This window comes from Trachemys scripta, chromosome 5 (assembly GCF_013100865.1).
Source record: "Trachemys scripta elegans isolate TJP31775 chromosome 5, CAS_Tse_1.0, whole genome shotgun sequence".
Lineage (NCBI taxonomy): Eukaryota > Metazoa > Chordata > Testudines > Emydidae > Trachemys > Trachemys scripta.
In genome coordinates this window covers 91688408-91705649 of record NC_048302.1, presented here as the reverse complement: position 1 = coordinate 91705649, position 17242 = coordinate 91688408, and the positions used below count along the sequence as shown (strand labels likewise).

General features: G+C 46.8%; 1 protein-coding gene across 1 annotated transcript; it reads right to left on the bottom strand.

Annotated features, from left to right (window-relative positions):
- Positions 1–326: 326 nt before the first annotated feature.
- Positions 327–14425, bottom strand: COMMD8 (COMM domain containing 8). The gene is made up of 5 exons (XM_034771895.1): positions 14269–14425; positions 9846–10001; positions 7830–7982; positions 4030–4185; positions 327–1298 (listed from the first exon to the last, which is right to left on the bottom strand). Exons 1-5 carry the CDS (start codon positions 14311–14313, stop codon positions 1278–1280), a joined length of 531 nt encoding a protein of 176 aa, XP_034627786.1. The 5' UTR covers positions 14314–14425; the 3' UTR covers positions 327–1277.
- Positions 14426–17242: the final 2817 nt, after the last annotated feature.

The following is a 17242-nucleotide window of genomic DNA, read 5'->3' as shown; positions in this document are numbered from 1 at the left end:
GCCAGCTTCTTAAGTGATGCAAGTTGGCAAAGCTCCAATTGATTTATCCCAGGTGAGGATCTGGCCTACAGAATGTTGTAGTGGCTGACTGTTTTCTCTTGGAGATGTAAATCTGAACTCAGGTCTTGCTCCCACACAAGTCAATGGGAACCTAACTACTGAAATGAATGATAGTCTTGGGTCTTGTACCTCACAAATCACTATTATCTGGGTATGAAAGCAGGATCCTGCCCTTTACATCACTTCCGCATCCTCCGGCTGAAAGAGAGTCACAAGAATTTATTTGTTAAAGGCAGATAACATGGGTTACTACAGTTCACTGCAAGTAAAACGAATGCATAAATTTTTTTTATTCTATTTAAATACAACTAAACATGTTTTGATATTTAGACAAGCATGTAATTATTTGAATCAGACAGATTTCTGGTATCAATAAATTCTCTTCCGAAATTCTGCATGTAGTCTAAATCCTGCCCCCAAACTCAGCAGGTGTGTAACACCCTCCCTGCAGAAAAATGGCTATATTGGGCTGGGAGCACTATTCTGACAGCCTGTGTACAGCATATACACTCAGACACACTTTGGAAATAGCTGACCTACTGTTCTGCAAAGCTACCACTTGATTTTTTTTTTGAGTCACACTTGTCAGTTGAAAGCCACGTGTTTCTTATTCAGAACTTTGACACTGGTGCAGTTTTCAGAGCAGATTCAAGACAATTATGTGAAACCCACAAGACACAGGTCGGAAGGTTCTGAATGTTTAAAGATTTTTTTAAATTTTCAAAAGCCATTATCTATGTAAAGCATCAACAGTTTATTACTTTGCTATTCACAAGTATCAAATATTTATGTTCCAGGACACAGGTGTGCTTACCCTTCCCAGGAAAGCAACTTATATTACACTGTTATGTAATAAGTTACTGTGAAGGCAAGATTTCTTATTCTGAACAAAAACAAGCTTATGTACATCTGCAAAATCTCCTCTCCAAAGTCAAACACAGCACTCAAATTTTTCATAAATGCTACTGTAGTCTTTCATAGGCCTATACAACTTTCAGCATTTTCTACAAGGCAACTGTGTTTTGGGTCTAGTGGACAGCAGGCTTTCTTTTTCCAGCAAATTTGTGATAAATCTTCTGGTCCACATCAGTATTGCTTGCTTAACTCAGTACTTTAATAGCATCATTACTTTCCCACTTTATAGAGTATATCTCCATTCTCTTTGCAGTCTCTTGTGGAACCACCACCACCAGATGTCACTGATAGTCAGAATCTCGTCATTTCAGCTGCAAAACGACCTTCAGAAAGAAATTGAAAGAAGAATGAGATTCAGCTACAATCAGGGCCAGAGTGACAGGCTCAAGATGCCTGGACAATACCTTACAAACAGTCTTTGCAAATATGCCTGCAGGTTTCTGCCTCACACCAGACATGGGACACCATTCACAGAGTGAGTCCCTCCTCTCAATACATACAATCAAGTTTGAGAACTTTATCTTCTCTTCCTCTGGAACCCTGAGGAGAGCGCCGAGCAAGCTGGCATCTGCTGAAGCCTGGGCTAAAGGAGCCCTGGCTGGGTAGCCCAGAATCTGGATGAGCAACTGCTCCTTTGGCTTCATTTGCAGGGAACTCAGGGGTACCCAGAGGCCTCAGAGTTTTCCTGTGATCAGCTCTGAGAAGGCCCAAACAGGAACTGCTGCCAACTGCCTAGGAGACCACTCTGCCAAGAAGGAACAGTTCCTGCAGGTAGCCAGAGAGCTACTCCCAAAAGCAAAAGAAGGCTGTTGGCTACAGCAGGGCATATATGGAAGTGTCCACTGCACCTGGGATGAAGATGACCAGCCCAATGACTAGCTGTCAGGTTGCTTGGGGGCCCAGTCCTCGCGCTACTACACTGAGATGTGCTCGTACCACTTTGAACTATGTACGACCACTTTTTTAAAAAACAGCACCATTACTGTTATACTTCTGCCTCATTTAGCATTTGATACTAAAAGCACTAAGAATTACTAGCCAGGATTTCCCAGTTGCCAAGCACTCTTGAAAAAATATTAGAAGTGTTGGCCTGCAAATTGCAGCCATGACATTAAGACATTATAGATAGATAACAGCAAATAGTTTGTCAGCTAAGTTTAAAAAAAACCCTCAAAAAAACAACCAAAACTTGATCTAAGAGATAAATAGCCAACTTCTAACTAGATCCTTCTACTTTATTCCATCATTTCTCCACTCATTCTACTGGGAGACAGAAGTTTGTAAACGGTCATTATTAGTAAATCAACAGATATTTAAAGCACGTACATCATTCATCAACAGCGCTAACAAACCACTGTACCTTATAAAGTGCCTTGAATAAATGCTGCAATTTGGTTGAGGATACCTCCAATCCATGTGATTACCATCCACAAATGTACAAGTCAGACAATACTCTGTCTTTCCCTATCACCACACCACTCCAAAAATGTTTAAGTTACTTTCTTCCGTTTATTTTCTGCTTTCCATTGTCCAATTTGGAACTATTCCAGGGGATTTAGTTTCCATTAAAATTAATTTTTTCAATGTCAGATATACTGGCATTCTCAGTGTACAATTCCTTTTCTATCTGTTCTATTAGCCCACAGGAAATAAAGGATTGCTTGATCTAGATCAGGGGTGGGCAAACTATGGCCCATGAGCCGTTTTAAGCCAGCTCCTGAGCCGCACAAAGCGGCTCGGCCCCGCTCCGGCCGGAGCGCGGTGTCAGGGCTGCACCACGTGGCTCGGCCCCGCTCCGGCTGGGGCGCAGGGTCGGGGGCCGCACCACGCGGCTTGGCCCCACTTCGGGGGGCGCTGGGTCAGGGGTCACACCCCTGAGACTCTCCCCACGCCCTAACACCCTGCCCAAGCCCTGATCTCCCTCGATCCCAGCCTGGAGCACCCTCCTGCACACCAAACCTCTCATCCCCAGCACCACCCCGAGTCCACACTCCCAGCCAGAACCTGAACCCCTTCCTGCACCCCAGTCCCAGCCCTGATTGCCCTCTGAACAAGGGCTTGGAGCGGAGCCTGGAGCAGCTCAGGAGCAGTGAAGCTGCAGGATTTTGCCTGGAGCTGGAGCAGAGCCGGAGCACAACTCCAAAGCCCTGCTCTGAACCCCTCGGTCCCAGCCCAGAGCACCCTCCAGCACCCCAACCTCCTCACCCCCAGCCCCACCCCAGAGCTCACACCCTCTCCCGCACCCCAACCCCAATTTTGTGAGCATTCATGGCCCTCCATACAATTTCTATTCCCTGATGTGGCCCTCAGGCCAAAAAGTTTGCCCACCCCTGATCTAGATAAACCCATATAATGTGTCAAAGAGTGTTTCCAGACACTGATGCTTTGTGAGAGTCAGGAGGAAATTCTGTCTTCAAATCATTCTGTATGTGACTTTAATCTAAAACGCTGTTCTTTTCATATTCTTTTCTGCTTGCTACAACTTTCAGGACAGTTTGATCCTGATCTCAGCTGTCTATTGTGCTTGCTGCATTCCTGCCCCTGTAGAAGGAATGGGAACCTTTGAAATGGAACTTTTTCTAATGTACAGCATCAAGAGCATTTTGTTGTTAGGTAGCAATATCCAGGGCTCTGTCTTGCTATACAGAACCAGACAGGCTAACCATGGTAACCAAACACTATGAAACAAAACAATATAAGAGGGTCATGCAAAATTTTGGGCCTACGCCACAGAATTCCAATCAGTGGTAGAGCAGCAGAGGAAGAAAGTTTGATAAAAATCAACTAGTGCTAATGACAAAAAAAATGTTAACTGTTCATTAGAGGAAGAGATGATTTTTATAAAACTGTGCCAGAGATAAACAAAGACTGCTAAAGATAAACATAAACAAACTTAAATACAGTAATAAGCTCTAACTCCACAAAAGCATGTTCCACTACCAAGTCACTTCCTATAAAATCGTCCTATAAGAACAGGAATACGGTAAACTAAAATGATTGTAGTAGTTAGGACCTAATTAAGAAAGGATGTAATAAAAAGTCAGTAATAAATACCTTATTAGCTGCTTCCAGTGCATTTATTAGGTTCTGCAGTTCTTCCTTATTCATTTCTACAGAGACTGGCTTAATTTCACCATTTTCTTTCACATCCAGATCAAGATTGAGAAGTGGCATTTGCAGCATGGAGATTTTATCACTGGAGAGAGCAAGCTGTACATGATGAATTAAAAGTCATTTAAAATAGAGCCATTAAATGTTATATATCCCCCAGGCCACCACATCTACACTTTATCTTGAAAGGGCACTGTCAGGATTAGTGTTAAGTATAGGCAGCAGCACTGAACCATGTGTTTTGAAATCATTCCTGAAAACTTTGGTTGCCTAAACTTTGCAATTAAACTTTAAAGCAGATTACATTTTGGACCTGCCAACACTTAAACAGTTTCTTGCTTATTTAGTTTTTCAAATAATCCTGCATGCAAGTTATACAATGGAATGGAATTGAAATTTGCACCCAACAAGGGCCAGGATTAGATAAAAAGGGCAAATCTGCTGAGAGAGAGAGAGAGCGCCATGAAAGACTATAAAGGTAAAAGAGATGACAGTAGGCCTGACTGAACAGTATTTGCAATTTACGCAATTACTCTGGAACTTGTTGAATAAGTACCAGAGTCAAAGTACCAGAAAAGAACAGGGGAATATGATAGAGATCTATAAAACCATGACTGATGTGGAGAAAGTAAATAAGGAAGTGTTATTTACTCAGTCTCATGACACAAGAACTTGGGGTCACCAAATGAAATTACAGTAAAAATTGTGTTATCCGACACTTTACCAACTAGAAAGCTCTAGAAACCAGCATTTCTGATATCCATTAAAAGTCTAGTTGGCGCGGGGCTGGCAGACTCCCTACCTGACTCCGCATGGCCGAAAGCGGCGACACATCCCTGCTGCTCCTAGGCAGAGGAACAGCCATGGGGGCTCTGTGCGACGCCTCCGCCTTGAGTGCTGGCTCCGCAACTCCCATTGGCCAGGAACTGCGGCCAATGGTAGCTGCGGCCCAGCGCCTGCGGGTGGAGGCAGTGCGCTGAGCCACCGGGCCACACTTCCGCCTACAAGCAGCAGGGACATGTCACCGCCTGTGGGGAGACACCCAAGGTAAGCACTACCTGGATCCAGCACCCTGAAACTCCTCCCGCACCCCAACCCCTGCCCCAAGCCCTCTCCTGCACCCAAACTCTCTCCTAGAGCCTGCGCCCCAACCCCTCCCGCACCACAACCCCCAGCCCTGAGCCTCCTCCCGCATCCAAACTACCTCCCTCCATTGGTAAGTATAACTCTTAGTTAACCAGAATTTTTGACTTACCAGCACCCCCCATTCCCACAACATACCGAATAACAAAGCATTTACTGTAATAGGAAGCAGGTTTAAAACAAACAGAAGGAAATATTTCATCACATAATGTACAGTTGAGCTGTGGAACTCTTTGCCAGAGGATATTGTGAAGACCAGGACTATAACAGGTTTGAAAAAAGAACTGGATAGGTCCATGAATGGCTATTAGCCAGGATGGGCAGGGATGCAAAACCATGCTCTGAAGAGTCCCTAGCCTCTGTTTGTCAGAAGCTGGGAGTAGACGACAGGGGATGGATCACTCAACGATTACCTGTTCTGTTCATACCTTCTGAAGCACCTGGCATTAGCCACTGTCAGAAGACAAGATACTGGGCTAGATGGATCACTGGTCTGACTTAGTATGGCCATTCTTATTCTTAAGTGGTTTTTTGCACTTTCCAGCCAACTCTGCAGATGGTCAAATACTATTTAACAATTATACAATTTTACAAATACTGGTAAAACCGGTCAAATGGCATGTCAAGGTTTTTCTACTATTTAAATCAGCCCCAGTAAAAGTTTTTTTTTTAAATGTAATAGAAAGTTTATTGACAATTTTGCAACTAAATACAGTACACAGCTCTATTCCTTTAAATTGCAGAGAGTGTGAAGTGGTGCAGGTATTTTTCACATTGGCTAGCAAATACTGAATACATTTTTCCATTCACTTGGCAGTATTATCATATACCAGACACAGGGAGGCTGTGACTTGATTTTGGTCCTGTTCAACTATGGGAAGGCAGCTGGTTCTATATAACTATTACAGCAGCATTTCCCCAAAGGAGAGTTTCTGATTTTAATAAATTGCACAGGTGACTAATGGGAATAAAGGATAACGCAAAAAGTGAGCCACAAAGGAAGAAATGGACAGCTGTGAATTAGTTCAGATGTTATATTAATTCAGAATTAATTCTTAGCCAGAAATTAAAAAAAAACAAAACAAAAAAAACAACCTCAATAGAAGAAAGTAACAAGAAACTGCGGGCAGCAACTGGGTGTTTTTATAGGTCTGGTTTATAATCTTGTCAACAGTAAATTCAGTCAGTGAGACAGATCAGTACTTAACAGGCAGCTCATCTGAAGTACAACATGATGTTATGCTATCAGCTCCTGCAAAATCTGGTCCAGTCAAAAACTGACTTGGAGTTCAAAATCATTTTTCAGCAAAAAATATCTACAGTGCTTGTTAGGACAAAAAGCTAATCTGTTATTTAACAACTAACAAGGACAGAAAAACATAAGCAATATTATCAGGATTATTTCTATAATGCACTTCTGGCAGATTAAAATGTTTATGCAAAAGAGCACTTCTACTATAGGCAGATGTTCTTCCAACTTTGGGCAGCACCGTTCTCTTTAGTAAAATAAAACTAAATACAACTGATGTCAATCTATCCCTTAAACGTACATACATTTAGTCATGATCTAGAGCAGGCCAGCACAACTTGTAAAGTGGCGAGGGCCATATTACTCCAAAGAAAATAGCTGAGGGCTGAAACCAACCAAACCCGCGGGGGCCGAACCCCCCCCCCCCCCCCCACCCCCCCCCCCCCCCCCAGCACCACCCACCCCCCGCCAGCGCCGCCCGCCCCGCGGAAACAAACCCTGGTTCCCAGCGCCGCCCCACCAAAACAGCAGTATTGAACCTTTGTAATATGTTATAGCGGGCTCCTAAGGTAGTATAATTGAGGTAAAAGAAAAACGTCTTTTTGCTAGAAGTAGAATAAGATCTTCCCCCCCCACTTTGTAATCAATTGCCCTGTTGAATGAATGAGGTGTGAATGAGGAAGGCATGGAAAGCAGGCACCTCCAGACAGCTGCAACCCTTGGAGAGAGGATGGGAGCCAGACCAGATCAGTAGACCAGGTCAGCCACCAACACAGCTCACATCCTCAGCCCTCCCCCGGCTCATCTGCCCCCCCGCCACTACCCGCCTGCTCGCCTCCTCAGCCACCCGCCCCCCCGCCCCCCCGCCCCCCCCCTCCCCCCCCCCCCCCCCCCCCCCCACCGCTTGCCTACTCACCCCCCACGGGCCGCACTGTGAGCCCACGCGGCGGGCCGCATGTTGTGCACGCCTGATCTAGAGGGTTATTTTTTTTACATGAGTCAGAGAATTCCACAGTCTTCATGTAGCTTTACTTTTTTATTTTATTCTAAGCAAAAGGTTTTCTTCTTCTATTCAAGTTTCCCAGTTAGGGCTCAAATTGTGATGGAGAGATGTAAATTAAATGTGTGAGGAGAATCAAAAGCTCACAAAAACGTCCAAGAGATGGCAACAATGCAGCACTGCAAAGGGGAGCTTATTTTCATGAGCTGTATGCCTTCCCAGCAATTCTTCTGCTCTGGGTTTCTGGTATCCATATAAGTCTAACCTTACCTCTGAATCAGGCAGCCTACCAGAGGGTGTCTCTGTAACCTTGTAGGGTCTGGACAGTAAGCAACAGAGATAGTGTCTCACCTTTAACTGCCAGTCAAAATCCTGTAGCTGGGCAGAGGAGATTGCACTTATGCTTTCTACCAATGCATGCCTGATTTCTTCCTTTCTGCCTTTCAAGCATTTCATTATTGCTTCTTGATAGCTTGAGCTCAACTCATTCAACTGCTGAACAGCCTGCAAATATCAGTAAAAAGAGAGTTTTAATTATGAAGCAGAAAAGCTTATATTTACAATAGAATATAGCTGTACTGGATAAGAAGCCAAAATGATAACTGCTACCTGGAGTTACATTCAGTGTTTGCCCTTGCCTCTCCCAACAGGTCACGATGGCAGACAGTGGAGATAAGCAACCACCAAAGCACCCTCAGATACAGTGAAATTTTTATTCACTATAAAGCCTTGTTTATGTGCTAGGGAAATTTGTGAAGTGTTTACTCACTGTTGTTAACAAACAATTCAGCTGAATGCACTTGAGGCTTGAAAAATTCAAGGAAGTTTCCCTATCAATGCCCCTTTCCTATTGATTTCCCCCAGGTGTGTTTCCTATGGTGCATAAGCAAACATGACTCCATGAAGTTTATCTCCATAACTGTAAATTAAATATATGTATAAAACATTGACTGGAGAATGGTCTCTCAAAGGGATACTATTTAACCTGTTTAGATTCTTTTCTTAAAAGAAAAGTTTCAATTAGAATCCATTGAGGCACTCCTTAAAAAAATAAAATAAAAGGTAACTCTCCCAGTGCTAGTTTGAAAGGACACACTGGTATTGACTGTTTATCTGTCACTCAGATGCCCACATATACTCTGGAGCTAGCATTCTGACTGCTACCTCCCTGCTATCCATAAAATGAAATAAATACATTCTTAACTATATTTATGAGCACTTATAAGTTTTCCTTAAAATTAGGCACACTGTGTCTTCCACAATATCAATACCACATCTCATCTCTGCTCATCCTCCAACAGAGTAACTCGCTGACACCCTGAATGACTTATCTCCCAGACAGAAAATGAGGGAAGAGAGGAAATGGGGACATACATATAGCCCAGGCACGAAGGGATGGGGGAATGGGTCACACAGAAACGCTGGTGGAGGGAGGAAGGAAATGGGGGAAACCTGATCGGGGGGAGGGAGCAGACAGAGCCACTAGAATGGTGGAGGAAGGTGGGAAGGGGGGAGAGCAGCCAGAGCCCCTGGCATGGGTGGAAAGGAAGGAGAGTTTGCAGAGTCCCTCCTATGGGGGTCCCTGCTATGTGGGGCTGGGGGGAAAAACGGAATCCCTGGTATGGGGGCACACACAGCCCCAATGCCATGAGTGGGAAGAATGGGTGGCCCCAGAATGGAATAAGGGGGGCACACATAACCCTGGCCCAGGGGAAAGGAGTATAGAGAGTCTGGGGGGGGGGGTGGGAGGGGGGAGAGAAGAGGACTGTAGACCCTAGCATGTGGGAAGAAGGCAGGAATGGGGAGGCACACATAGCCCATGGAATGGGAGGAGGAGGAATGGACCCCACAGAACCCTGAAAGCCAGTATTAGGGACCTGAGAATGAGAGCACACACAAAGCCCCTGCCATGTAGAGAGAATAATGGGGGAATTTGGAATGGGGGCACATAGAACCAGAGTCAGGGATGGAGGGGTGGGGGGGAATCTGGCATGGAAGAAGGGAAGGTGAAGAAAATCCCTGCCACGGAGGGGAAGTGAGAATAGGGTGCACACAGAACTGCTGGCATGAGGGGAGAATGGAGGACGCTGGTAGGGGAGGAAGGAAATGGGCGGGGGGGTCACAAAGAACCTGGAACAGAGAGAGGATACAGGGAGCTGCACAGAATCCCTGAAATAAAGGGGGATGAGACGAGGCAGACAGGGAGCTGCTTAAGGTGATCAAGATTTGGTTTATTTTATTACTATCCAGATCCTATATTTAACATATGAACCCCCACTTAAAATATATAAATATTTCAGGATAGAATAGCAATAGCACTAGGCTTGATGGCAGAAAGTCAAATCTAATCAATGATGATAATCTCACCTCTTCATCTGACAGATTTTTGCCAACTGTAGTTTTGAAGAATGTTGTTGTTTCTTCTAATACCTCCATCCATTCTGCCAAATTCCAAACACTGCCATAATCCTGATATCGACAATATGCACGGCCACATATGCCATCAACTACTTGGTGAAGAAACTGGGGGGAAAAAACAAAAAAACCCTCTAAAGCTTTATAATGGCTCCACTATTACCCTACACAAGAAGCAAAGTTCAGCAGACAATTCAGGTGTCACATTTGCCTCAGTGGCTGGATGCTGAATGAATGCCACCCTGGTATTGTGTAAAGGGATAACGTGCAGCTAGAGGTAGCCTATTCTGGAAGAGCTGTTAAAAAAAAAAAATAAAGAGATCCTGACTACATCACACAACACTTTTCACTAAGGCCTTCGCTACACTTGGGAATTCACAGCGCTGCTGCGGCAGCGCTGTGAAGCGCGCGGGTAGTCGCGCCGCCAGGGCTGCGAGAGCTCTCTCGCAGCACTGTAAGTACTCCACCTCTCCGAGGGGAGTAGCTTGCAGCGCTGCAGGCGCTGATTACACTGGCGTTTTACAGTGCTGCACTCGCTGCGCTCGGGGGGGCGGGAGGGGCGTTTTCACACCCCTGAGCGCAGGAAGTTGCAGCGCTGTACAGCGCCAGTGTAGCCAAGGCCTAAAGGAGATATGTTTAATTCCCTTGCTTTGGCAAGGGTCCACACAGGGTAACTACATCATGCCTCTTCATCTGGATAGTTGTTTCCCCCCCCCCATCTTCTGTTATATAGTATTGATATGTGCTATTAAACTATCACTGAGTTTCACCTGAGTGAGGTGCAATGATCTTTCTGAAGCACTTTGGAATCTTCAAAATTAAATGTGCAGCATAAATACAAGATGTTAATAAGTGAGTATCCACTGCTACTATAATTCCCCATTCCCCAAATCACCAGCCACTTGCACCCAGAAACTCTCCCCTAGTTTCTCTATCCTCAAGGCCCAGTGCAGCAACTACTTTCTTTGTGGTTGAAAAGGACTGACTAGTACTTCATTTACCAAAAAAAAAAAATCAACAATAGTCAGAGCTGTTATGACAGCAGCAGAGGATTCTGGATTATTATCAGCGAGGAAAGTCAGTGTTTAATTTATTTTGCGCTGACAATTGTGAGGATGACTGAAGAATATCTCAAGTGTTTTATTTGTACTGGTAAAAAAGTTCAAGAATATTTTCACTAGTCCTCTAGTTATTTTAATCAAGATATTTTTCTTATTTCTCTTGTTAAATATAAAACTGCCAACTGTGTGTGTGTTTGGACAGTGATTTGTACAGAATATCAGATGGCCAAACTGTGACTCACGAGCCACATTTACCGTTAAAGTGCAGCTCACGGAGTCCCTCACATCTCCCTCCATTCTCCACCTACCAGACTGTGAGGGGGGAGCTTGGGACCTCTGCCTTGCAGTGAGGTGGTGGGGTAAGGGCTTCTGCCCAACAGGGGAGAGAGATCTCATGGCTGTTGCCCAGCAGAGGGAGAGGGTCTCAGGGCTTCAACCCTGCGGGGTGTACCTGCCACGGCTTGGGGCTTCAGCAGGACTGAAGCTCCAAGCCCCAGCAGGTGTGGCCCAGCTCTCGAACTTTTGAAGACTATCATATGCGGCTCCGAGGGTCAGTAAGTTTGGCCACCCCTGTAATAAACAGCTTGTCTGTTTCACAGTTCTTTAAAAATCAAAAAGTAAGAAAACTATTAGATACACGATAAGTAGGGCTGTCGACTAATTGCAGTTAACGCACACAATTAACTCAAAAAAATTAATCGTGATTAATCGCAGTTTTAATCGCACTGTTAAACAATAAAATATCAATTGAAATTTATTAACTATTTTGGATGTTTTTCTACATTTTCAAATATGTTTATTTCAATTACAGCACAGAATACTAAGTGTACAGTGCTCACTTTATATTATTTTTATTACAAATATTTGCACTGTAAAAATGAGAAAAGAAATATTTTTTCAATTCACCTCAAACAGGTACCATAGTGCAATCTCTTTATCGTGAAAGCGCAACTTACAAATGTCGATTTTGTTGTTGTTACATAACTGCACTCAAAAACAAAACAATGTACAACTTTAGAGCCTACAAGTCCACTCAGTCCTACTTCTTATTCAGCCAATCGTTAGGACAAGCAAGTTTGTTTACATTTACGGGAGATAACGCTGCCCTCTTCTTATTTACTGTGTCACATGAAAGTGAGAACAGGCATTTGCATGGCACTTTTGTAGCCAGCACTGCAAGATATTTACATGCTAGACATGCTAAACATTTGTATGTCCCTTCATGCTTTAACCACCATTCCAGAGGACATGCTTCCATGCTGATGACGTTCATTAAAAAAATAATGCGTTAATTAAATTTGTGACTGAACTCCTTGGGGAAGAATTGTATGTCTCTTTTTCTGTGTTTTACCTGCATTCTGCCATATATTTCATATTATAGCAGTCTCGGATAATGCCCCAGCACATGTTGTTCGTTTTACGAACACTTTCACTGCAGATGTGACAAAACGATACCAATGTGAGATTTCTAAAGATAGCTACAGCACTTGACCCAAGATTTAAGAATCTGAAGTGCCTTCCAAAATCTGAGAGGGACGAGATGTGGAACATACTTTCAGAAGTCTCGAAAGAACAATACTCCGATGCAGAAACTACAGAACCTGAACCACCAAAAAAAAAAAATCAACCTTCTGCTGGCGACATCTGACTCAGATGACAAAAATGAACATACATTGATCTGCACTGCTTTGGATCATTATCGAGCAAAACCATCATCAGCATGGATGCAAGTCCTCTAGAATTGTGGTTGATGCAGGAAGGGACATATGAATCTTTAGCACATCTGGCACATAAATATCTTGCAACGCTGGCTACAACAGTGCCCTGCGAACACCTGTTCTCACTTTCAGGTGACATTGTGAACAAGAAGCAGGCAGCATTATCTCCTGCTAATGTAAACAAACTTGTTTGTCTGAGCGATTGGCTGAACAAGAAGTGGGCTTGTAGGCTCACTTTACATTGTTTTATTTTTGAATGCAGTTATTTTTTGTATATAATTCTACATTTTTAAGTTCAACTTTCACAATAAAGAGATTGCACTACAGTACTTGTATTAAGGGAATTGAAAAATACTATTTCTTTTCTTTTTACAGTGCAATTATTTATAATAAAAATAAATACAAAGTGAGCACAGTACACTTTGTACTCTGTGTTGTATCTGAAATCGATATATTTGAAAATGTAGAAAACATCCAAAAATATTTATATAATCGGGATTTTTTTAATCATGTGATTAATCATGATTAATTTTTTTAATCGCTTGACAGCCCTAATGATAAGCTAATAGGAGCTGTCTGGAGAGAAGGGAACAACAGGAGAAAGATTTGCCCAGCTCATTTTATTAGGGTTTGATGAATTAATGCAGCCTCACTCAAAATTACATTTAAAGACAAATGTAACTGATACCCTTCTCCTGACAATTAAAAGTATTTATCTCATTACTTCTAAGAAGTTAAGAGCCAATTATCCCTTCCAGTTTAGCGAGCAGAGGGAATCCTGATCCATACAGAAACATGTCCACAGGATGGTTGCCATTAATGGTTTATTATATTTTTGGGGGGCAGAGGGTAGGAAAAGTAGATGGGGGAGGGAAGCAAGGAAGCCTCCCAGGTGGGAGAGGAAGGAGTCATTGTCCTGAACATTCTTCTCTTCATAGACAGCAAGTATCTATGTCTAAGTTACTTAAAATATTGACCACAGAAGTTTAGCCCATAAATCCCAGAACCACCACGGGTGCTGGGATTGCTTCCCTATGTGTAGGTGTGAATACTGAGGGCGGGGCGGGGACCCCAAGCCGGACGTGCAGAGGTGTAGTGGCCCAGGGGTCACACGCAGGAGCGCCCCGCACTAGATGTTACTGACACACACCCGTAACAAAACGGGGAGGCTGCTCTGTGTGTCCCCGAGAAGCGGAGGGCGGCTCCTGTCAATGTCACACGGTGAGGAATTCGGGCCGCTTGTTTTGTGCTTATGTACAGCAAAGGGGGTTCCCGTTATTAGCAAGGACGAGTCACCCCACCTGGCACTAGCCCGGAGATGACAGGCCCTGGTCCCAGGCGGGCTGCGGCGCCGCCAGCTGACGTGCAGCATAGGGCAAGGCGCCCGGCCCCGCGCCGGGATAGCCAAGCGGACGCCAGGGCACGGCCGGGGCCGCTCGCTGCCCACCGACAGCCCGCCCGGCTGGGCGCGGTACCGCGTCTGCCCGCACCGGGGCCGCCTGGGCACTGGGCGCCGCTACTCGGAGGGGCTGCGGGCGGCCCAGACGCCACGCAGGGGGCGGGGAGCAGCGCACCGGCTATGGGGGCGGGTCTCACCTTCAGGGCCTGGTCAGCCGGGAGCTTCTCCAGCAGCAGCAACATCGTCCCGTCCAGCCGCACCTGGGGGCGGGGCCAGCGAGAGCACGTGACCCTCACCGTTCCAGCCTCGTCCCTCCTCCGGAAGTGCCGAGAGAGACCCTAATCGGCAATGGGAGAGCTATAGAGCGCATGCGCAGGGACAGTGGGCCTCAAGGGGCGGGGCTGAGTCTGGCTAGAAGCGCGTATGAGCAGCGAAGGGGGTGGGGCTTGTGTGGGTCCAGCCGGTGCCGGGGCGCCTGGTTGCTGGGTTCTCTTTCGGCCTGTGGTAGCGGGACAGTGCCCCAGGGGAGCGAAGCGAGGCGCGGTGCACGTAGCCGCTGGGCCCCCGGCGCTGCCAGGCCAGCAGGAGGGGCGTGCCGCCAGCCGCTCGCTCCCGCCCCGAGCTCTCCGGGGGTGCGAAACTTCGCAGCGGGGGTCACGTAATGTTTGGGCTCGTTCTGCGGAGCCGGGGACTACAGCCCCTGTCCGCCTCCTCCCCGCTGTGCGTCCCTCTCCCGGACGGGCGCAGGGCGGTGGCCGGGCTCTGTTGGGGACTCCTGGGAGTGGGAGCTGCCGGGGAGCTGGAGAGAGCCACATGTGGAAGAGGCTGAGACTGTCAGACGTCACTGCTGGCTGCAGGTCTGCGTGGGACTTCTTTGCCAGCAGCAACTGGGCGGGGAGCTGGCGCAAAGGGGCCCTAATGCGAGAAACTAAGACCTTGTCTACGCTGCCACTTTACAGTGCTGCAACTTTTTCACTTGGGTGTGAAAAAACACCCCCCTAAGTGCTGCAAGTTTCAGTGCTGTAAAGTGGCAGTGTAGACAGTGCACAGGTGCTGGGAGCTACTCCCCTTGTGGGGGTGGGTTTTTTACAGAGCTGGGAGATGGTGCTGCAACTGCCATGACAGCCCTTTAATATCGGCTGTGTAGATATACCCATTCACTCACTCAAAGCAAACAGCAAACGGTTTGCTTTTTCTCTGTGGTATGAGCTTTAAAACCCGCACTTCGGCATAGCCGGTCACAACAATGGAGAGGATTGGCCACTTGACAAGGTGATCAGTACAGTGCTGCAGGTTGATTCCTAGTACACACTCACAGGGGAGAGTCGTAGGCCTTGGCTACATTCGGGACTTCACAGCGCTGCCGCAGAAGCGCTGTGAAGCACGAGTGTAGTCGCGCCGCCAGCGCTGCGAGAGAGGTCTTGCAGCGCTGCATGTACTCCACCTCTCCAAGGGGAGTAGCTTGCGGCACCGATTACACTGGCGCTTTACAGCGCTGTACTCGCTGCGCTCAGGGGAGTGTTTTTTCACTCCCCTGAGTGCAGCAAGTTGCAGCGCTGTACAGCACCAGTGTAGCCAAGGCTGTAGCCACTCCACTGTATCTCTTATGCTTCTCAGGGAGGTGGAGTACCTGCAGCGATGTAAGTGCCCTGCTAGTGTGGACGAGGAGTGAGTAACAGCGCTCGGGGAGGTTTTACAGTGCTGTTACTCACAAGTGTAGCCAAGGCCTCAGGCAAGGATTGCTGTTACTCCTTTTGAACTCTTAACTGTTTAAGCTGCTATATATTTGCAGACATTCCTTTTTCTGTCTGCCGTGTAAAATACCCTTTTGCTCAGCCATGTGTCTGAGTGGTCAGTGAGACACTGGATAGTGCCTATAAGGCCTAGCTGCTGAAGCACCTACACTACTTGCATCTGAGTACTCCTGGGGGAATTGTGTGCCATTGCGTGTGTGTAGAATTCATGTCTCACACAGATTTTTTTTTTGCTTCCATGCAGAAAAAATGACTTTCTGACAGGGAAGCAAAGGGAAGCTGCAAGAGCATTCACTCACCACTCCCTAGCTGCAGAGGTACATGATTTCAGGCACTGGAGCAGCTGTCAGAGAGGTAAATCACCACAGGGTTGGGTACACCCCAGCCAGTGGCTCCTACCCTGACCTGGGATCAGCTGCTGAGCTGGAGGCAGGAGAGGATGGGACTTCCTCTTCCCCTGCAACAAGTGGCTGAAGTGTCAGACCCACCCCTAGAAACCTCCCCAAGCTGCAGGAAGCTCAGGATCCTCCCCTGCTTCCTGCCCCCATTACTCCTCAGCTGTGGGGGGAGGGGTCACTGTATGGAGAACTGCTCCCCCATCTGCCCAACTCCCATGTAGTTGGACCTCCCATGCCCTGTCAAGCCTCACCCAGTACCCCCTAGTCCTCCATACCAGAACCCCACCCCATTGAATCTCAACCTCTGCATTTGGAGCCCCCCGCACGCAGGCCCCTCTCCATTGAGCTCCCTGCATTCAAATGCCCACCCTGATGAGCCCCATCGCCCTGAGCCCCTACATACAGACCCCCATGACACTGACCACCAACTAGCTACACCCAGACCCCCACCAAGCCCCACTCCCCCGATAGGATATCCAGACCCCCCTGCTGAGACCCTCCACTGAGCCCCAACCACTTTCACCTGAAAGCCCCTGCAGAGTCCCATTGCACCTGGAATCCCACCCCCAATGAGCCTCTGTGCATCCAGACCTACTCCACCCCACACTGAGCTGCCTGCACTCAGATTGTCCCACACAGAATCCTCTCCCCCCATACTGAACCCCTCCATACTTGGATCCTGCCTGGTTGAGCCTGCCTGCCCTCCACCTGGTGCAGAGGGGCAGGGCTGAAGGGTGTTTCTGGGGCAGGCCTAGGCCTTGTGCTGGGGCAGGTGAAGCCTCACCACTGAGTCCGTATCCCGGGGGTGGGGAGGCTGCAGGGTGATCTCTCATCTTCGTGCTGCCGGTGGCCTGTGCTCCCCACTGCTATGCTGGAGCCTCTGCATTTATTTATTGACAAATAAAACTTGCAGAATATTGCATAATTTTTTGGTTCAGAATACCCTCGGGAGTACTCTGAGATGTGGTACATTTGGTATGCTAATGGTACCCTTGGGTTTTGGTGCACTGAACAGCCAC